Raw genomic sequence first — 23,651 nt, forward strand, 5'->3', positions numbered from 1 at the left:
GGCACAGATAGCCTTACCACCGTTTCACGCAAAATCTGCGCTTCTACGGAGGCTGCAATGTGTGCTGTCACTTGCTGGGCTTTATACTGTTGAAAGCTCAGCATGCGGCGAAAATGGCCGCTCTAGACCGCCCACTTGGCTCCCCATGAGACCAATAGGGTGCTGGAATGCTTCTGCACTCCAGCCAGGATTGGATAGATGAGAGGGAAGTCAAAGTACTTCCTCTCTCAACAGAAGCCTGAGCAGTTCACACTTCATTAGGTGACTGCATAGCTTATTGCTGATAGGCTAACCACATAGGGATAGATGCCATCTTGTGGCCAAAAACTATAATGCAGCACACGTTACTTAATGATTTCCAATGTGCAGAAAAAGCTTATAATCATAATTAATAAATCCTTATGGAATTAATCATTAATAATTAATCCTATTATTTAAGTGACAGGTGCATTAAGTGGCTGAAACAGCCAAGTGCTGAATTAAAGTGAAATTAATATTACGATAATATTAAAAATGTGAGTGGGCTAAAAATGCATAGATTAAATGCATAGTGGAGGGGCTAAGGATATTAGGGCTAACTGGCTGGGCTGCCTCAAAATGACCTTTACATCAAAAATAACGAACGACAAGATGGCCTTTCTCGACCTGGAACTGAAAATACAGAATGACAAATTAATCCCTATGGGCTTCCGGAAACCCTCAGCATCTAATGCACTTCTACATAAGGAAAGTTTCCACCCAGGACATGTCACCTGTACGCTGCCATATGCCCAGTTCCTACGACTGCGCCGCAACAACGCACTTTTTGCCAATTTTTTTCGGAAGTCGGAGGACCTGGGGAGGAGACTGGTGGCAAGGGGTTATGACCAGGAGTCAATACAGCAAGCTTTTAAAAAAGCAAGTGACTGTAATAGGGAATTCCTTTTGAGGAAGTCTGAGAGAAAAGACGCTATAATCTCTAAGAAAATTCCCTTCTCCTTCGATTATACTGCTATGTCTGATAAGATAAAAACTACCATAAAATAAGAACTGGGACATTCTTCTGGGAGATCCTGTCCTGAAACCCCTAGTATCGGATGGCCCATTATTTTTCTTCAGGCGGGCACCCACGATAGGTGCTAGCATTAGTAGGAGTGAATTCCTTTCCCCTTCCAAAACAAACTGGCTAGAACAACTGAAACCACGGGGGAACCACAAATGCAGTCACTGCGTGTCGTGCGCACAAATGAGAGTGGGGACGGAATTTCAGTTAGGACCCATGCGACGCACAGTAAAAACTTTTTTCACCTGTCAATCGGAATATGTGGTGTACACATTGTGGTGTCGCTGTGGCAGATTCTATCTGGGTGAGACTACAAGATCTGTTAATAGGAGATTTAGAGAGCATTATAACTCAACCAAGTCGGGACATGGATCCCCTCGATCAACCATATACAAGAAACCCATGGAGGCAATCCGGATGTGATCAAATTTGCTGGAATAATTCAAGTACCCCCTATGAGAAGAGGAGGGGACAGAGAGAAGAAATTAAAAAGGGAAGAAGTATTGCTTATTTTAAAAACAGACGCTATGGGTCCCCTAGGATTAAATGACTATGCAGATCTCTCATGCTTTTTGGAGCCATACGAAATGGGACTGGAATATACGCAAATTTTGAATAATATGTCTTGACAGTCTATCTAATATTATGCAATCCCCATCTCCACTTTTCCCCACCCTCAGGCCCACTTTGTGTCCTACTCCTCCTCCCTAGCATGCTCCTCCATACATGACCCTGCTCCTTCCGCCCCCCCCTTTTCCTCCCCCTCCTTTTCCTTTTCTCCCCTCCCCCCCCCTCTCCCTTACCCTCCCTTCCTTTCCTCATTCCTTCCCTATCCTCCCCTCCCTTGACCCCCAGTCCCCTTCCCATCCATCCTTCCACCCGTTCCAATCCCAGTGGGCCCCTACCCTTAGCAGCAAATATTGCATATGCCTTTACTCATAAATGAATTTTTAAATGTAATGGTTCATGAAGTTAAGAATATAATATAATATATTAATTATTAACTAAGACGGCCCAGCCAGTTAGCCCTAATATCCTTAGCCCCTCCACTATGCATTTAATCTATGCATTTTTAGCCCACTCACATTTTTAATATTATCGTAATATTAATTTCACTTTAATTCAGCACTTGGCTGTTTCAGCCACTTAATGCACCTGTCACTTAAATAGGATTAATTATTAATGATTAATTCCATAAGGATTTATTAATTATGATTATAAGCTTTTTCTGCACATTGGAAATCATTAACATATATGTGCGGCATTATAGTTTTTGGCCACAATATGGCATCTATCCCAATGTGGTTAACCTGATCAGAAATAAGCTATGCAGTCACCTAATGAAGTGTGAACTGCTCAGGCTTCCCTTGAAAGAGAAAGTACTTTGACTTGTAATTTTAGAATGTAAATTTACACCTTATCACTTGAGCACTGTTTTCGCAATTGTCCCTTGAAAAAGCTTCATTTAGAAGTGAAACATGTCAGGTTTGGTGGGGGTTGTGTAACTTTATATGTATATTTGGTGATGTTTAAGGGACCTGGGATAATGACCTAATCCTATACGTATTGACATAGCAGGCTCTGCATCATTAGCAAGTTTATATTTGTAAATAATCAGCCAAATATTTTGTACCTTTCGGGTTAACAGTTATGTCAAGGGATGGTTATATTGAAATGTGTAATAAACTTCTGAATGACAGACGACAATATCGTAAATTAAAGCAGAATCCAACTACTAGATTCCTGAATGAATTGGAAGATCTATTAAAAACTGCTCGTGATAAGGAAGTCCTGGATAAGGGAGACTTTGATTGTATTTACAACAAACATCCCACTGTCCCTGTGTTCTATGCACTCCCAAAGGTTCAAAAAACCTCCTCCGTCCCATCTGGGAGACCAATTGATGCAGCAAACAATAGTCAGACTGAGAACGCCAGCAGGTATATAGATTTCTTCTTGAGACCTATTGTTGAGAGTCTTCCATCTTTTCCATCTTACCTGAGAGAGACTATGGTTCGATTAAATAAATTACATGGTATTAAAATTACAGAAAATACATGGCTGGCGAGTTTAGATGTGGAATCACTGTATAACATACAGCATGATCTTGGAATTGAAGCAGTTGACTATTTCCTTAGATCCCGTAGTGTTCATGTACGAGAACACTCCCTGTTCATTTTGGACCTATTAAAGTATATCCCGATGCACAATTATTTCCTCTTTCAAAATCAGTACTATCTACAGGAACGAGGTTGTGCTATGGGGACGGCGTGTGCCCTCTCATATGCCAACCTCTTCCTAGGTTGATGGGAGGATGTGATCGTTTTTGGGGAAGACCTGGTGGTGTATGCTTCGCACATCCTGTTCTGGGGTCGTTTCTTAGATGACGTGTTCATTCTATGGGACGGCCCCAGGGAAATGTTTACCGACTTTGTGGGAGAATTGAATAATAATAAGATAGGCATGTTTTTCACTCATGAGATCAGTTCTAGGTCAATTGACTTCTTGGATGTGCATTTCGTTAAGAACAGTATGAATGGCCTGGAAACTAGCATTTTTCGTAAACACACAGCTACTAATTCACTTCTAGCATGGGATAGTTACCATCCGGACCTCCTGAAAAAAAAGGTATCCCAAAAGGCCAGTTTCTCTAATCCAGGAGAAATTGCTCTGACCAAGTGGACTTTGACTTAAAGAGTGCAGGAATTTACACAAAAGATTTTGAGATAGGGGATATCCCTGTAAAGTATTGGAGAAAGCATAAACAAAAGCGAGGTCTACAGAGAGAACAGATTTGCTTTGCCCTAGAGAAAGATCTGAGTCAAATACAGTCGTAACAAGGATTATCAGTACCTATTGTAGGCAGTCACCAACTATCAAAAGAGTTAAGGGAAATGATTCCCTCCAAATTCACAGTTTACTTATAGGAGGGGTAGGAACCTAGGGGACTTCTTAGTACATTCCTATCTACCAGTAAAAACGACTGCAAAAAAGGGGGACCGTCATAAGAAAAAGACCTGGCTAGACCATGATCTAAACGGTATGCACAGATGTGGCAAGTGCAAGGCTTGTCCCTTTCTTTACAGATGTCGCAATTTTATTGCACCCAAAAATGGTCGTAAAATTTGATCTCCTTGATTTTTTCAATTGTGACACTGAGGGGGTTATATACGCAATTCAGTGTTCATGTCCCCTACTTTTACCATTACACTATCCAGCCAGGGGTGGCTGGAAAGTATAATGGTTAAGGGCTCTGCCTGACATGGGAGACCAGGGTTCGAATCTTGGCTCTGCCTGTTCAGTAAGCCAGCACCTATTCAGTAGGAGACCTTAGGCAAGTCTCCCTAACACTGCTAATGCCTATAGAGCGTATCCTAGTGGCTGCAGCTCTGGCGCTTTGAGTCCGCCAGGAGAAAAGCGCTATATAAGTGTTTGTCTTTACATTGGAGAGACCACTAGTTCTGTAAAAACAAGAATTTTAGAACATCTGGGTGACATAAAACACAAACGTAGTACATCTGTAGCCCGTCATTTTAATGAAAAACATGATGGTGATCTCAATTCACTCAGATATTGGATGATGCAGGAATGGCATCTGAGCCCCCGGGTGGGGGACTTGGATCGAAAGTTGAGACACTTGGAATCCAAGTGGATCTACACATTGGGAAATCTCAATCCAGGAGGATTAAATGAGGGGTTTACTTTCTCTCCATTTCTGTGATTTTTTTGATTCCAGCAATAACCCCCTCCCCCCTTATGTATTACACATGTCTCTGCTATGTATCCCTCTATAATATGTGTATACCTTTTCCCTTTCCCTCCATTACATATATACACCTTTGTTCCCCCCCTTTTACACATCCATTTGCCGATATCTTTCCTCCCTCTAATATTTAATATACTGGGCTTCATCTTGATATTTGTATCATTCAATGGCCCGTATTCACAGAGGGCCCCCATCCTTCTTTCAGGTGTGTTCTCCATTTATACTCTACCCCCTGCTTGCTATATATTGTGTGCTGTATCTGGGGGTTGCCATGGCAGCATCTTATCAGTTGCGCCGTCTTTGTAATACGGCGCTTCTGGCCGTGTTTACAAGTTTGTGGCTGCCATGGCAACGCGTCCCTGTGATGCGCTGAGATACAAAAGTGACATGAATGTCTGATTGATAAGAGATTACTGTTGACGGTATATATGTTAGCTTCTTTTGGTATTGGATGTTCTATGATAGTTCATTACAACACTGGAAGCTATAATTCAAAGTAACACATTTGTTCATTCTCATCAAAAACTGGCTATGAGATATTTCTAATCATAACATCTAATAATAATCATGGAAGACCATGAGTGTTGCTATTTCTCATGGGATACTAACCATGGGAATGTTGCTATCTACAACACTAGTCAAAATATGAGAAATTGTGCAAAGTTCTCACATAAGCACGTGTTCTTTGACGCCTCTAAAGCACGTTGTGATCACGCAGTCATGTGTGGTCTGCACATGCGCAATGATATAAGGAAGTGGTGATCACACACCCTTATCTGCACAGGTGCATGGATGAAACATGTTCTGCGCCTGCGCAGACATTGAATTCTGTCTATATAAAGGAGGGAAAATGCTTTCGAGTTGGGGGCTTTCGAAGGACAAGTAGACATGTCGTCTGTTTGTGTAGCCAGGTATTTCCCCTCTGAGGTCGCTGAGGTCCCCCGATCTTCTCTGGGTGATGTTACAATACTTAGTAAGAATATTGGTACTCACTAATAACTCAAATACAATGTAACTATGATTCTGAAAGCCTAGATAATTATTATAACAGGATTGTAGCTCAATAATTATTATTGAATTTTTTCTAATGTTTTGCTGCAATTCATTTTACCCATTGCGGTGGTAAGCGAAGTTAGAGGGTTTAAAAACCTTTCCCGTGAGGCAAAACAGGCGCACACGTCCGGCACTTTCCGGGTGTAGGTGATGACGTATGCGTCTCACTCGCTGTCACTCGGAAGCAAGCCGCTAAATTATTGACGCAGATATTTCCACCAATAAGGACCAGGGATTAAGGGCAATTCCACATTAGACAGCCATATTGGATGCAGTGGGTATAAAAATAGGTGGTTTGAGAGCTATTCAGACATCTCGACTGAATTTCTCCTGAAAGACACCTACTCAGCTACAAGCCAGAAGCTGCATTCCCACATGTGTTTCTAGATGCTGAAGAGATGACAGAGAAAGGATAAAGTCAGGTCCATAAATATTGGGACATCGACAATTCTAAAATGTTTGGCTCTATAGACAACCGCAATGGATTTGAAATGAAATTAACATGATGTGCTTTAACTGCAGACTGTCCGCTTTAATTTGAGGGTATTTACATCCAAATCAGGTGAACGGTGTAGGATTACAACAGTTTGCATATGTGCCTCCCACTTGTTAAGAGAGCAAAAGTATTGGGACAGAATAATCATAAATCAAAAACTTTCACTTTTTACATTTGATTGCAAATACTTTTTTATATAATATCAAATACTGAGTGCTCCGATTCATTTCAAGCTATACAGTCGATCTATAATTACTGTTATAGAGAGTTCAGATCCAACTATGCCCAATTTTATGATGGCAATGCATTAAAGGTCTGGCTCCTTTACTGAGTTAGCGATCATGCAAAAGGCAAAAAATGCCCAGGTTATGGACAGTAGCACAGAGCCACTCTTACATGGCTTCTTTCTCCATGTACAAGTGGCTCCGTGCTCTCATGCAGGCGTGAACCCACTGGTGCCTGCGCAGTGTGGCTGTGAAGAATAAGTGGGTCCTGGCAGCCAGCCTCCTACTTCTCCCTACTTGTGTAAACCAGTTATTGTACCGTCAATCCTAGAAACTTTTAAAATGGAACAGAACGGTTTACTATTTTCAATACAAAAGACCCTTCACTTAAACCACCACCAAACATGGTGAGCTTGCTAGACAGACATTAAGTATGTGAGCACAGAGAGCTTTAGAAGAGATTTATAACTAAAAGTTACATATAGTTAGTTCGGTAAAAAAAAAAACAAAAAAAAAAAAAAAACACACATTTCTAACAGAAAACAAATATGTAAAAGATTAAGTACCTTTCTTTCCTGCACCCTCACATATCCCAGATAGTTCAGGGGATGGCAAAGGAAAAAAAAACCCTTACAAGGCTGCGTATGTATATGTATGCCACCAGTGTGCTGGGCACAAGGTGAGCCGAATGATGGCTCATCCTGCTGCTGCTCAAATTGCTAGCAGAGTAAACTGACAGAAAGCAATACAGCTACTTCTGGACTATCAAACGTATACCTACAACCCTGATCAACAAGGTGTGCAGCAAGCAGCAAAGTACTTCAACCAGATATTACACACCATTGCAGAAATGGCCAACATACGGACTGCCCAAAAGAGACCACCAAAGAAAAACTCAAACAAATGGTTCGACAGTGAATGCAAGTCACTAAGAAACAACTTACGAGCCATATCAAATAAAAAACACAGACATCCAAACAACATAGAATTGAGGACAGCACATGACGCCGCACAACGTCAATATAAAAGCGACCATTAAAAAGAAAAAACAAAATCACATCCAAAATCGATTCGAACGGCTTGAAGAATCCCTGCAAGACAACTCCTTTTGGGAGACCTGGAAACAAATTGGCAAAAAACCCAAACAAAATCAGCCAAGTCTGGCTACAATACTTCAAAGACCTATACAGAGATATTCCTATAAAAGAACTCAGCCCACAACAAGTACAAATATTCAGCAAATTAAAGAACCTGGAGGAGAAGGTGAAAGATTTTCAAAACCCACTTGACACACCTTTCACACTGGAAGAAATAAAAAAAGAAGATAAAATCCATGCAAGGCAAAAAAGCTAGTGGCACAGATGGAATCCTATCAGAAATGATCAGATCTGGCACCCCAGAAATCCATGCTGCAATATGGAAACTATTCAAACTGGTCCTGTACGCCGGTTACTTCCCTGAAGTCTGGAATGAAGGACTTATAACTCCCATTTACAAGAGTGGAGATCGCTACGACCCAGCCAACTACAGAGGCAGATGCCAGTAGCATACTGGGAAAACTGTTCAACAGCATCCTGAATAAGAGAATCCTCACCTTTCTCACACAGCACAATGTTATTAGTAAGGGCCAAGCAGGTTTTATGCCAAACCATCGCACCACCGACCACATCTACACCCTGCACACCCTTATCAAGCACCATGTGCACAGACGAAGAAAGGGAAAAATATTTGCCTGCTTTGTGGACTTTAAAAAGGCTTTTGACTCAGTGTGGCATCCAGGTTTGTTCCTGAGACTCCTAGAGAGCGGAATAGGAGGGAAAGCATATGATGTCATAAAGAGCTCATACACAGGGAACAAGTGCAGTGTGAAAGTAAATGGGGAAAGAACACCATTTTTCCTCCAGGGTAAGACAGGGTTGCATCCTGAGTCCAACACTTTTCAACATATACATCAACAAATTAGCCTCAGCCCTAGGGGCTTCACCAGCACCAGGACTCACCCTGCATGACACAACAGTGAAATTCCTACTGTATGCAGATGACCTCTTACTGCTATCACCAACTAAAGAAGGTCTGCAAGACAGCCTAGAAATCCTGGAGAAATTTAGCACAACATGGGCACTCCCCATTAATCTAAAGAAAACCAAAACCATGGTGTTCCAGAGGAAAAACAGGTCAGCACAGAGCCCATCCTTTATACTCAATGACTGTGAAATCAGCAGAACTGATACATATACCTACCTTGGTCTGGAAATCAACCAATCAGGAAGCCTTAAGTCAGCCATGGAGACCCTAAAAGCCAAAGCATGCCGAACGTTCTATGCCATCTGGAAAGAACTGTACCACCTCAAACCACCAGTAAAGGTCTGGCTGAAAGTATTTGACAGTGTCATCACCCCAATCCTATTGTATGGAAGTGAAGTATGGGGCCCCACCACCTACCCTGATCAATCAAAATGGGAATCCAGCTCAACAGAAATATTCCACCTTGAGTTCTGCAAACACCTTCTCCATGTCCACCGGAGTACCTCAAACAATGCCTGCCGAGCTGAGCTGGGGAGATTCCCATTACTGCTTGAGATACAGAAGAGAGTGTTGTCCTTCTGGGCCCACCTACAGAGCAGCAGCCCTGACTCACCCCACTACAAAGCCATGCTGCACAATGAAGACCAAGAAAAGCCGTGTGCGCTGAAAGTCGTAGTCAGCTCTATACTCCCTCCAACCCACAGGTCATAACAAAAGTCCAGATAAAACACACCACAGCTAAGAGCAAAAGAAGACTATGTGGAAAAATGGAGGAGTGAAATAAAACAGTCACAAAAGCTAACCATATACCAGTCTCTACAAAGAGAATATAAAATGGCCCCATACCTGGAAAAGCTGCAAAACTCTCAAGAGAGGAAAATCCTGAGTGTCTACAGATTGAGTGCTCACGACCTCGAAATAGAGTCTGGGAGACACAGACAGACGTACAAACCCAGGGAGGAGAGACTATGCGAACACTGTGAGCAGAAGACCATTGAGGATGAAAGCCACTTCCTATTGCACTGCCCCAAATATACTGCAACCAGGGACACTTACTTTAATTGTTGGAACTATTCCCAGAATTTCTCACACTAGAAGATGAAAAAAAAAAACAAATATCCTACTGGGAGAAGATGAATCCACAGTGACAATCGCTGCACACTATGTCACAGCATGCCACAGACTGAGAGGAGCATAACGGAACTGTAAACCTAAAAATGTCCACAGACTGCTTAGCCATTGTCCCCCTACCCCACCCCCTCCCATGTCCCCTATTTCCCCTTGCTTTGGCAATACCTGTAATGAATCTTGGTCATGCCAATAAAGCTATCTTTGATTTGATTTGTAAACTAGACACTGCAACTTAGAGGGAGACGTAATTCGGGTACCAGAGATCCAAATTACCCTTATGCACCCTGCGCACTATAACATTGCTGCTATGTGGCACCTTGTTTCGGCGCCCCTTATTCTTTAAGGGGGAAAAAAATCCTTCCCGACTCTAGGTGGCAGTCAGATCAATTTCCTGGATCAACTCTGCTGTGAATTCACTAGTAATTACAGCCATGGAAATAATTACTTAATTACCCAAATCCACTTACCCTAAAAACTGGAATGTCCTGCCTTCCTAAATGTGGGTTTGCAGTAGTTGCTTCATCCAGCTGAAAGTGAAGTAGCAACCAGGCAACTGCATAAACTGAGATGTTTGCCAGTACAGTGAAAGCATATCTGTAAAAAAAAAAAAAAAAAAAAAAAAAAAAAATGAATTAGGATTTTCTTGTAACAATGGACCTAATATAAAATGCAGAATTCTATTACCAATAAAAATTACACATCATCTTAGTTTGGACATGGCATTTGTCAACTAGAACAAAAAAAAGTTACTGTATTTTTTGGAATATAAGATGCTACGGGCTATAAAACGCACCTAGGTTTAGAGGGCAAAACCCAGGTGAAAAAAATTACTAAACCTGGTGCGTCCATGGCCCAGGAGTGTCTTGTAGATGTTCTCCAATTATTGTGTCCCCCTTGTACAATTTGTCCTGTGTCTCCCATGTGTCCCCCAAGTCTACTCTGTTCACCATGTCCCTTTTCCGCTCCCCCTGAATAACTTAAAGCAGGTATAGTAGATCTCACCTAAATCATCAGAGCCAGCAGCGATCAGAAATAGGCAGAAGATCAATCTGGAAATAAGCTTGGTCAAGATGCAGACAAAGTCGGCACAAGATCAGCAGCTGTGAGCGCAGTCTCCGCAACAAGCCCAGCAGAGGCTATCACGGGCGAAGTCAGAACTTGAAAACAACAAAAAGATGCTCAGCGTGTCAGCTGATCAGCTGACAGGCAATACACACACGTGGTCGCTGTTTACATCGGCGGAGGGTGCACTGAGAACGCGGCTTCCACCTGTCCAATGAGAGCTGCGCAGCCTCCTGCGCTCCAGTGACGTCATCGGCTTGCTGAGACCCGGAAGTCAGAGCCGCAGCTCGAGTCCCGGCATTCCATATCTGATGTGCGCCGCCGGTGCTTACATCCTTTCTTTTGCTTGTTTCCATACACTGCTTCCATTGCATCAGGATCTTATATAGTATATTCTGATTATTTTCAGAGGTATCTTAACCACCCTGGCGTTCTGATTAAATCGCCAGGGTGGCTGCGGGAGGGTTTTTTTTAAATAAAAAAAAAACTATTTCATGCAGCCAACTGAAAGTTGGCTGCATGAAAGCCCACTAGAGGGCGCTCCGGAGGCGATCTTCCGATCGCCTCCGGCGGCAAGGAATAACACGGAAGGCCGCAATGAGCGGCCCTCCGTGTTTCGCTTCCCTCGTCGCCATGGCGACGAGCGGAGTGACGTCATGGACGTCAGCCGACGTCCTGACGTCTGCCGCCTCCGATCCAGCCCTTAGCGCTGGCCGGAACTGTTTGTTCCGGCTACGCTGGGCTCGGGCGGCTGGGGGGACCCTCTTTCGCCGCTGCACGCGGCGGATCGCCGCGCTGCAGCGGCGATCAGGCAGCACACGCGGCTGGCAAAGTGCCGGCTGCGTGTGCTGCTTTTTATTTCATTGAAATCGGCCCAGCAGGGCCTGAGCGGCAGCCTCTGGCGGTGTTGGACGAGCTGAGCTCGTCCAGACCGCTCAGCAGGTTAAAGAGACTGTAACATCAGAAACATCCCCTGGGGGGTACTCGCCTCAGGTGGGGGAAGCCTCCGGATCCTAATGAGGCTTCCCACGCCGTAATCTGTCCCACGGGGGTCTCGCTGCAGCCCTCCGAACAGCCGGCGACAGACCCGACTGTAAATTCAATATTTACCTTTGCTGGCTCCAGCGGGGGCGCTGTGGCTGCTTTCGGCTCCGAAGTAGACGGAAATACCTGATCTCAGTCGGGTCCGCTCTACTGCGCAGTAGTTTGCGCAGTAAAACCAGAAACTTGCGCCTGCGCAGTAGAGCAGACCCGACGGCGATCGGGTATTTCCGCCTACTTCGGAGCCGACAGAGCGCCTGCGCAGGAGCCGGGAAGGTAAATATTGACGTCATCTTGCATGGAGGGCTGCAGCGAGACCCCTGAAGGACGGAGGACGGCGTGGGAAGCCTCATTAGGATCCGGAGGCTTCCCCCACCCGAGGTGAGTACCCCCCAGGGGACATTTTGACGTTACAGATCCTCTTTAAGCGGTGGTAGACAGGATGTATTGTGTACAGGTAGTCCTCGGTTAACGAACGAGATAGGGACTGTAGGTTGGTTCTTAACCTGAATCTGTTCTTAAATCGGAACGTCGTGCCATCTCTGTCCCCTGTACCTCCTCTGTGCCCCCCTGTGCTTCCAGTGTCCCCCTCTGTGGCACCTCTGCCCTTTGTACCTGTTTATACAAGTTTAAAAGCCATTTTTTCTTTAATCGATTTTCGCAAAAAATTCAAGTCCAATTTGAAATTTTTTTTTTTGGCTTATTCCCATGGAAGCAGAAAATCCATGCTGTTCGTATCGGCGGGTTGTTCGTTAGTCAGGCGTTCGTAAGTCGGGTACTACCTGTATTGAACAGTGCAAACTTGTAGCATTAGGTTTACTGCAACTTATGCATTTGATTGATTGTTTTATATATCGGATTGAGGTGGTATAGATAACGCATGTATGTAGATTATACTGAGCATCAAGATATTTCTTGTGATTCCCCATAGCTTGGATGTTTTTAATTGTTTATATTTGATGGTCATCAATAAAGTATAAAATTTGTGGCTGGCAATGGCATCATTTGGATTTTTTGTTCTTCAGCATGAATGTCTTTTCTTGGTTATTTTAATACATTGTTTCATTCATGTTGACACTTATCATGGTCTGCTCATTAGTATTGATTAGGTGGCTCATTTTTGTGGTATTTGTAAGCGCTAATATGGTGTCTGAGCCCTTAGTCCTTTATTCCAAATACAGGGAGTCCCAGACTTACGAATGCCCGCTGATACGAACTGCCAACTTGCCATAATGTAGTGGACTCCGTGCATTGTCCCTGTGTCCTCATCCAATCCCCCTGAATAAATGAAAGCAGTGGCAGTACGTCTCACCTAAGCCATCGTTGCCCACAGCCATCAGATACCTCTTCTATCCATCCCTGCTCCCCTAGTGCCGTATTTTGCTGATGACACAATCAGCAGAAGCCAGCTCTGACATAAAAATACTGATGGATCCATTTAAATATTCCTCGTGGCTTGCCTATGAACAATTACAAGGCACACTTGGTTGGTTGGATCTGTAGGAGGCAACTAAATACTTGCAACTTCTAAGAAAGAGCACATGGAGAATTGAGAAAGAGCAAACGGTGTGTGTGTGTGTGTGGGGGGGGGGGGGGGGGTGTTAAGGGGAGGCTGTGAGGAGTGGTTGGTTTTATTACTATTTCTATAAATCCTTAAATCTCTGCAGTGTCAATATGGACACAGAATTTTACCTTGTAGTTTATGTGGAAAACTTAAATAAATCAAATAAAATATGAAAAAAAAAGCTGGCACTAGGGGAACCGTGAGAGAGAAGAGAGATTTCCTGACCACGCTCTCTGATTGGATTACCCGTTGCAGACTCTGCTTGTTCCTGGATATCCCCGATAGCAGCCTGGATCAACCCCTGCATGTTTAAAGGTTACTCCCATGAACTCTGCCTTGACTGACTTCGGATTGGATTGACCACGTTATCTGCAAAGTGTTTGAACTGCCTACAATCTATCCTTCCCCGCCTGTCACCACCTGGCTATCATCTGGATTGCCTCCACCCCTAGGCCTCAGGTGACTATTTATCTAAGTACACTGTACTAATATTACTCATACTGCTTTGTTTGGCGAATACTATCTGTCAGTCTCTATTGCTACATCTGCCAGCAGGGTATTGTAGAATTGTATTCGGTAGGAGTTTGTGCAGGTGTTACGGGCTGGGCTATAGGTCAGTCATATGGGCATACAGCCTGACTTATAGTCATTGACCAGGCAAGCCTGACAAAGGAAAAAAGGATTACATTACCGGAGAGGTCAGTAGGCTGCTCTTGTGTCCCCATGCACTACCTCACGCCTCGCATTCTGCGACCAACCACCACTTCTCCAGAGGTGAGTAACAGTGAATTAGGTCCCCATATTTATAATCCATGGGGCAGATGAAAAAAAAATGTCCCTGGTTGCATCCTGAACGTACGCAGTATAATGCTGTGTCATCAAAACGCAGTCGTGCCAGGCGCTGCAATCACGCATCTATGATACCCTAATCACTTCCTGAATGCACTTCACGCATGGGACACAGATCAGCCGGGCAACACCACATGTCATGACAGCTGACAGCGCTTTTACAGTGATTTTAATGTAATTTAATGGGAGGGTTTTTTAAAAAGCTCTCAGAAAGCGCTCAGAAAAGCACTTATAATGTGTCTGAGCCCTAAGTGACTGTTTCTCCCCACTTTTGGGGGAGAAAAAGTGCGTCTTCTATTCTGAAAAATACAGTATTTGAAGACTCAGTATTGCCACAGTCATTGCTATTAATACATTCTTTGTGGCCTTTTAAAATACAAGCAGTTATCAAGCAAAAACTAGTTTAAATTTTTTTTTTAAATACATGTTAACACATGAAACTAAGAAGTAGGTTTCTTCCAGAGTAAAATGAGCTATAAATTAGCTTTTTCCTATGTTGAGGTCACTTACAGTAATTAGTACAAATCTGATGGAACTTACAGGTTTTAGACTAGTCCATCTTTTCATGGGGCATTCTCAGCATCATTTATTCTTTACAAAATCACTCCCTGGAAAGGATCTATAAACACATGCTGGCCGCCTCCCTCACCTGTTTGCACACTATTCTGGCAGATAGTCTGAGCAACTGCCATCCACTAAGTGCTTTTGAAAATAAACAAAACACTAATGCCTAGTACACACTAGCAATTTTGATGGATCAATCATTGGTCAATTTTACCACCTCCATGTAGTATGACCATTTACCTATATAATCTGCATAGAATTGAAAATCTGTTTGGCCCTCATACTACATGGAGGTGGTAAAATTGACCAATGATTGATCCATCAAAATTGCTAGTGTGTACTAGGCTTTAGAATCCCCCATGAGGAGATGGGCTGGTCCAAAACCTGTTAGTTCTGTCAGATTTCGTTTGCCTACTTTAAGTGACAGCAACTTAGGAGAACAGTAATTTATAGCATATTTTACTGTGAGAGAAATGTACTTTTTTGTGTGTTTTTATATATTTGAAATTTTACAATTTTTCATCATAGTGGTCCTTTAAAAGTAATTTGACTGCAGCTTCCAAACTGCAACTGGGCTGAGGCAACACAGTTGGAGGTTTGAAAAAACTTTTGGGGGAAAGAAAAAAAAAACAGCGGTTTTGCCAATTGGAGGAGGTTTTAAGTTTCACAATGATATTGATTTACAGACAAGCGGGTCGGGCGAGTTGCTATCCTTGGCACCTGCTGATTCCAGCATAACTTACAAAGAAGTTTGAAGCAAATCTGAAGCAAAAATTAACTTATGGGATAATGAATTGTATGTGTAGTATGGATAATTAATAGTACACGAGTAGCAAAGAAGAGAGTCATTTTTTATTTTCAGTTATATAGCTTTATTTATAACATTTCATCAGACTTTTCACAGTTGCATTTTAACTTGTAAACCAAGCATAGCTAATGCCTCTTTGAACTTTCCTGCAGTAAAATCTTACCTCAAGCTGTTACCACTGTTTCTTGGCTGTTTAAGCTCGTTAGAAAACATGACTGAGTTACATCAAGTTGATAGACTAGCTCAGTGAAACTGTTCCATAGATAACACAGTTTTCTTAGCTACTAAGGTTCTATTTATTTTCCATACTACACATACAATTCTTTATCTCATAAGTTTACTTTTGCTTCAGATTTGCTTTAAAGACGCGTGTTGGTAGCATTGCTCTTGAGTGTCATGGCCCTTGATGATGATGAAATTAATTGTGCACCTGTGCTTTGGTGACTCCCAGAGCTAATGTAACTTGTGTGCGCTGTTAGAAGTCTGGTCCGCTACTCCCACTTCTATAAGTGGCATTATTTTCTTGCTGTCTAACGGCCTTGTAACAAGTACGTCAACAATCTTCTAGCTTACAAGTTAAAACAATCTTATAAAAGTTTTACTTTCTCTAACTATCACTGACAGAATCCAGCATTAAATGTATATATATTATATAGGGTTTAACAATAATTATTTCTTTCTTTAGAAGGACTGTATTGATTATTCATATTTATATATACATACACATATGACAGCTTTTCCTGCATAAATAAAACCGCTAGAATTCTGACACCGGTTGACCGGAGTACTGAGACAGGACAGCACCTACTCCTTTCTCAGACGCGTCAACTTCCACAATAAATGGTCGGAAAATAACTACAGAGGAGGTAACTTAAGGAATGAAGAGATAAGAGAACTCTCTCACTGTGTGGAGGTAAGTTTTCTCTTGCCTTGTCGGGGGCACTGATACCTGGCTATACTCAGGGCACCTATACCGGGCTACACTGGGTGCACCTTTACCTAGCTATCTATACTGGGGGCACCTATACCTGGGGTGGGGGTAAGAGGGGCATCCAAAGTTTTGTAGGGGGACCCAGTGATTTCTAGTTACATCCCTGAAATGATGCTTATGTATTTGAAAAACACTACAATACTTTCAGTGTCTTCTATCACAATAAAGGACAGCTGAACAAAAAAAAAAATGGTGAACTTATCTTGAACGTATCTGAAAGAGCACTGGAAGCATCATACATCAAGATGGCGCCAGACTCGGACGCCACGGCCAGAGGGCTCCGGACTTTTTTCTTTATCCCCCCCCTAATCCATCCTCACTGCACTCGCCCGATCTCCCCTATCTGGGGAACGGGCGTGCATCGCAGCCTGCCGAGCGGATTGAAGATTACAGAGGCTTTGGGCTCTGGTAGGAACTATAGCAGCCGGGGGGGGGGGGGGGGGGGGGGGCGGAGAAGGAAGAGCACCATGCACCGCCTCCACCCAACCTCTGATGCTGCAATGGAGAGAACCACCAGCGGCACCGTGTCCTGCCACTGCTGAAGACCTTGTCAGCTTGCTCCACCAGTGCCCGAACCCCAGATCAGCGGCCCACCTCATTCCATCTTTTGGACTGCTCCGGCCCTCCCACGTGGTCCTGTTAGGCGCAAGAGATGCTCCGGACCTCCCGAGCGTTCATCATCCGCCTTAGCCCAACCGCATCACCCACTGCCTTGAGGGCTCCAGCCATCCCATGTGACCCCTTTCCTCCAGCGCGTCTGTGAGCACCACCACCTAGCCCTGAGGATCAGCTGCCCACCTTCCTACACACGGGGGAACCGGACCACAGAGCTGGACACAAGGGGTTATCTTGCCCAGCTCTGCCTGCTCCCGGAAGAACCCAGGGTTCTTCCGGTCTAGAGCCAACAGCTGGCCTCCTCCACTATCATCCCGCTGCACCACGGGCTGGCAGGAGTCTCTTTCCCACATGTGGTTGCGACATCGGAGGCTAACCAGATGCTCCGTCTCCCAGGCTGCCATCCACCGCCGAATGGACTTCCACCACTGCTGCAAGGCACCAGCTGATCGCGCTGCCAGCTGACAAGGCCACGTGCTCGGTCAGCTGGCCCTTGCAGTATCCAGGATGCCCGTTCCACTGCCTCTAGTCTGCCTTTCACTGCTGACGACTGGGCCTGCAGGCACCCTCGGAGCACACCACCGCTGGTCAGGTCAGTGCACTCTCCTGGCCCTCCTCTCAGCTGCCTTATTCAGGCCACTGCTGTGTCCCCAAAGTCCACCATCTCTCTGACCCCTGGGAAAGCCATCCCGTCGTCTGCTGAACTAGCGGGGTCCTCCAACTTGTTCCAGCTTCCATCATCGGAGGGCTGCACATAAAGTAACCATCCCTCCTTAGAAGCTGTACACCGGCACAAAGCAGCTGTACACAAGGACAAAGACAATGCCAGACCAGCAGACACGGTCCCATCGCAGTTGAAAACCCAGACAAGCCGAGTCACTAACAGGACAGGTCACACCACAACCCCAGGGGAGTTCACTTCACTCCAGTGTTCTACACCTCCTCTTTTCCCTTATCTTTCTCTCTCTCTCTTCCCAAGGATAGACCAGTGGCATCTGATTCAAAGTATCGCTGCAGAAGCATTTTGAGTGCCATAGACGGCAGCTGATGTCCCCCTGGTTCTTTCTCCTAGGTCCATTCTTTTACGGGTTCTCTACCTATGCTTCACTCTGTCTCTATTGATGCATTGTACCTACTGTATGTATCCACTGTATATATGTATGCGCTATATATATCTACTGTGTACCTACTCTATGCTGACTGTTCAATTTCTGTACTGTACCACCACCGACCCGGTTGTGCCAAAACAAATTCCGGGTACAACTCTTGTACTTGGAGAAATAAATTATTCTTATTCTGACATATTTGCTGAACTTATTGCAAAAAAAAAAAAAAAAAAAACAAAAAAAACATACAATTGCTGAAGACTTAATTTTATCAGCTTGTGAAGCCATTGTACAGATAATGTTGGCAAATATGCTGCTGTTGAAATTCGCAAGGTGCCATTGTAAAATAATACTATTCACAGGCGAATTGGTGACATGTCTGGAGATATTCAAGATAATGTGAAAAATAAATTGCTGGTTGCCAAGAAATTTTCTTTTCAGATTGACGAAAAGCACCGATGTGACATCAAATGCCAATTTACTTTGGCAGATTTGTGGATGGTACAGAGATTATTGAGCAGTTCTTATTTTGTAGGAAGCTGGCTGAAACAAACACTGAATATGACATTTTTATATCTGTGAATTCATTTTTAGAGGAAATTGGTGGAGTGGAAGTGGAATACTTGTTGTGAGGTCTGCACTGACTGTGCTCTGCAATGACTGGGCACTTGGTTTTGTGGCCCTTGTAAAGAGGGAAAACCCAAATGTTATTATAACCCACTGCACTATGCACAGTGAAGCCCTTGGCCCATATGCAATTGATTTTTTCACCCAAGTTATCTCCTAGGAGATAATTTTCATCTTCTCTTTAAACTAAATTTTGAGCATTTTACAATTGAAAAAGTCCCCAAAAGTTAGTGAAAAAGTACTATCGAATTAATTTTGAGTATTTTCTTGCTTGCTGGTAGCTTAAAAGGCATTTTAGTACAAGTTGTGAAAATATCACCTAAGAGAAAACTCAGGTGAAAAAGTGAATTGCATATGAGCCCTTGTGTCCAAAACTGGTGGCACAGAGTAAAAACTGAGCTTGAGGAAGTGATTAAAGGGAACTTGGGTGGAGGCCAACCTGCAGCTGTTCTATACCGCATTAAATGATGCTAAACAAAAATACTTTGCTGCCTTGATCGGATCCCAAGCCTCCAACCCTCGGCGCCTCTTCGCCACCTTCAACTCCCTCCTTAACCCCACCACTCCTCCCCCCACCTCCGCCCTCTCAGCCACTGATCTGTCCACCCACTTTACCGACAAAATAGCCAGCATCCGACGGGAAATCTCATGCCTCCACTCCACCACCTCTTCCTCCCCCACACCCACCACTCACTGCCTTTACTCCTATCACAGAGGACGAAGTCAGCCGTCTCCTAGCCACTTCTCCTGCCACCTCCAGCCCCCTAGACCCTGTGCCATCCAAATGCCTCCGTCCTCACTTCCCTATTCTGGCTCCTGTCCTCACCACTCTGTTTAACCTCTCCCTCTCCACAAGTACCTTCCCCTCTGACTTCAAACAGGCCACTGTACTTCCCCTACTTAAAAAACTCTCACTAGACCCCTCACTTCCATCCAGCTACCGACCCATCTCCTTACTCCCTTTTGCATCTAAACTCCTGGAGCGTTTAGTCCACCAACGCATGACCCATTACCTTGACTCCAACTCCCTGTTTGACCCCCTACAATCAGGATTTCGGCCAGGCCACTCCACCGAGACTGCCCTCACCAAGGTCGTCAATAACCTCACGCTTGCCAAGGCCGAAGGAAAATACACTATCCTTCTCCTCCTAGACCTCTCATCAGCATTCGACACAGTTGATCACTCCCTGCTACTCCAGTCCCTGCAATCTGTGGGTATCCAAGACCGTGCCCTAGCATGGTTTTCCTCCTACCTCTCAAATCGCTCCTTCAAGACCTCCTTAAATGGTTCCTCCTCAACCTCCTTCCCACTTTCAGTTGGGGTCCCCCAAGGCTCTGTTCTTAGTCCCCTGCTGTTCTCCATTTACACCGCCTCCATCGGAAAACTCCTCTCCTCTCTGGGTTTCAACTATCACCTATATGCAGATGACACCCAGATTTATCTCCATACCACTGACCTCTCCACCACCACCATGGAGAAGGTATCCTCTGGTCTCTCAGCTATTTCATCGTGGATGTCTGCCAGGTTCCTAAAATTAAACCTGGATAAGACTGAACTCCTAATCTTCCCGCCCCTTGCTGCTTCACCCCCCACTGACCTCTATGTCACTGTCAATGGCACAATCATTCATCCAACCACACAAGCCCGCTGCCTGGGTGTCACCCTGGACTCGGCCCTCTCCTTCACCTCCCACATCCAAACCGTAGCTAGAGCCTGCTATTTCCACTTACGCAACATCTCCAAGATCCGGCCTTTCCTGACCCCAGACACTACCAAACTCCTTGTCCATGCCCTCATCATCTCCCGCCTGGACTACTGCAACTCCCTCTTGTCAGGCCTTCCTCAAAACCGCATCGCCCCCCTAAAATCTATCATGAACGCAGCAGCCAGACTCATCTACTCCTCCCACCGCTCTGTCTCCACTACTCCCCTACTCAAATCCCTTCATTGGCTTCCAATTCACTTCAGAATTAGCTTCAAGATCCTATGTTTGGCATACAAATCCATACACAAGTCCTGCCCAACCTACATCTCTGACCTGGTCAGCAGATATACACCTGGCCACCCACTTCGCTCCTCCAACGACCTCCTCTTAACCACCCCACGCATCTCGCACTCCCATGCCAGACTGCAGGACTTCACTAGAGCTGCCCCTATCCTGTGGAACTCTCTCCCACTGCCCATCAGGCTCGCTCCCACCTTCAACACCTTTAAAAAAACACTCAAAACTCACTTCTTCAAGGAGGCCTACATCAACTCAACACTATCCTAATCCTTTCTGCCAATAACTTCTTGATGCACCCCCTCCTTTTGTGTCACCAGCCCCTCCCTCTAGATTGTAAGCCTTTGGCAGGACCCTCTCCCCTTGTGTATCATACTTGACTGTGTGCACTTTACACAGAATTTGAAACTGGTAATTTTTTACCACTACCATTCCAGTTTATGATCTGGCATTGTACTATTACCTGCATTGTGTTGTGTATCTTATTGCTATTACCTGTATTGTTGCATCTATGGTCTGTTACCTGTATTGTTCTGTCACCCCGTTATCATTGTCTGTAATACTATTTATTGTCCAGCGCTGCACAATATGTTGGCGCTATATAAATCTAATAAATAATAATAATAATAATAATAATAATAAAGACAAAATATACATACCTCCATGCCGTCCTCTCCCGATTCCCCATTCATCTACAATTGCCCCTGGAAAGTCCTCCGGTCTGGGGCCAACAGCGCGGCCTGCGCGGCCACGTGCTCCCACCGCATTCAGTGTTCTGCGCCTGTGCAGTGCTACTGCACAGGCGCAGAAAAGCTACCAGTGACAGGGGAGCACACCTGGCCGGACTGAAGGTATTGAATGGCTGATTGCTCCTTTTTCAAGCAGTTCTGTTGAGCATGCACAAAAACGTACTATTCAACAAAAGGATGCACTTCTGTACTTGTCTTTACTGCACCTGCGCAGGACGTTCCCAATGAAGGCAGCGTGAACAAGGATGCATGAAGCCAGGGCCACACACAATGGCCATCGAGTGGCAGAATCAAAACTGAGCCGCAGCGGGGGACTAGAGGATCTTTGAGTACTGGTGTGGGCACAGGGTGGCTGCAGGGGACCTGGGTAAGTTAAACTTTATCTGCATCAGTTTAGGTTCCCTTTAAAGAGAGTCTTAAGCGAGAATAAATCTCGCTTCAGACCTCATAGATAGCAGGGGCATGTGTGCCCCTGCTAAAACGCCGCTATCCCGCGGCTTAATGGGGGTCCCTGATCCCCCAAATCCCCTCGGTACAGCGGGGGAGCGCTTCCTGGTTGGGGCAGGGCTAACCGCCGCAGCCCTGCCCCACGCACGTCTGTCAGCGCGTATCTCCGCCTCTCCCCCGCCCCTCTGTCTTCCTTCACTGAGAGGGGCGGGGGAGAGGCGGCGATGCGCCGCTGATAGACGCGACTGGAGGCAGGGCTGCAGCCGTTAGCCCTGCCTCCAGGAGCGACCAAGTCTGCGACCAAGTGTTGCAGTGGGGGGTTTGGGGGTGAAGGGACCCCCGTTTAGCAGCGTGATAGCGGCGGTTTAGCAGGGGCACACATGCCCCTGCTAACTATGAGCTCTGAAGCGAGATTTATTCTCGCTTCAGAGTCTCTTTAAGCCAGCCATAGAGTCCCTAAAAGTCAAAGAATGCCAAATATTCTATGCCATCAGAAAAAGAACTGTACCACCTCAAATCATCACTAAAGGTCTGTCTGAAAGTCTGACGGTGACTTCACCCCAATCCTATTCTACGGAAGTAAAATAGTAAAATGCATCAGCTACAAAAATCAATCAAAATGGGAATTTAGTCCAACAGAAATAGTCCATCTGAAATTTTGCAAATACCTCATCTATGTCCATCAGTGCTCCTCAAACATTGCATGCCAAGCTGAGCTGGGAAGATTGCCATTACTGCTGTTCTGCTGAGCCCACCTACAGAACAGTAACCCCGATTCACTCCACTATAAAGCTATGACGTACATTAAAGACCAGGAAAAGCCATGTGCCTTGAATAAGTGGTCACACATGCTCACCCACAATTCACATCTACAAGAGCCCAGATAAAACTCAACTTAGCCAGGAGCAATGTCTTTGACCATCTCTAAGTCTTTTTATTAATTTTCCAACACAAAAACAAAACAGAACAACCCGGAAACCTCAACAATGACAGTGGGTATACAGCATAATGATACACTTTATATGACTGTATATACAAATTACGAGATACAATTATACAGACTGAGTTAACAAAAAGCTAATCTAGTACAAATCTATATATTTAGGAGTGAATGCCTTGGGCATTCAGGTACATACAAAAGTTCGAAACATTACTAGACAGCGGAGCTATCCCATTATCCAGAGAGAGGTTATATTGTATCAAGAACATGTGGATTAATATCTAAATTAGCAACTGTTGATTCCAGCGCATCTAGCCAGATCTTCCATACTTTGTCAAATTTATTTAGAGATCCTCTGGCCATCCAAGTTAGTTTATATAGAGGGAGGGCACTATTAATTTGTTTCTTCCACAGGCTAATGGGAGGCTCCACAGTTTGTTTCCATTCGATGGCAATGGTTTTTTTTTTTTGGCATAAAATAGCAGTAGTCTAGTAATTATCAGTTTATGCTTGCTCAAAGGCCAATCCTCCATCATGCCCAACAGATA

General features: G+C 44.6%; 1 protein-coding gene across 4 annotated transcripts in view; it reads right to left on the reverse strand.

Moving 5' to 3' along the window:
- Positions 1-23,651, reverse strand: part of MFSD12 (major facilitator superfamily domain containing 12) — a 477,174-nt gene that overhangs the window by 342,171 nt on the left and 111,352 nt on the right. For all 4 annotated transcript variants that reach the window (XM_068271174.1, XM_068271172.1, XM_068271175.1 and 1 more), the window contains exon 3: positions 10,205-10,331. In XM_068271174.1, coding sequence (XP_068127275.1) covers positions 10,205-10,331 — 127 coding nt within the window. The remainder of the gene's footprint in view (positions 1-10,204; positions 10,332-23,651) is intronic.

The sequence above is a fragment of the Hyperolius riggenbachi genome, chromosome 1 (assembly GCF_040937935.1).
Source record: "Hyperolius riggenbachi isolate aHypRig1 chromosome 1, aHypRig1.pri, whole genome shotgun sequence".
Lineage (NCBI taxonomy): Eukaryota > Metazoa > Chordata > Amphibia > Anura > Hyperoliidae > Hyperolius > Hyperolius riggenbachi.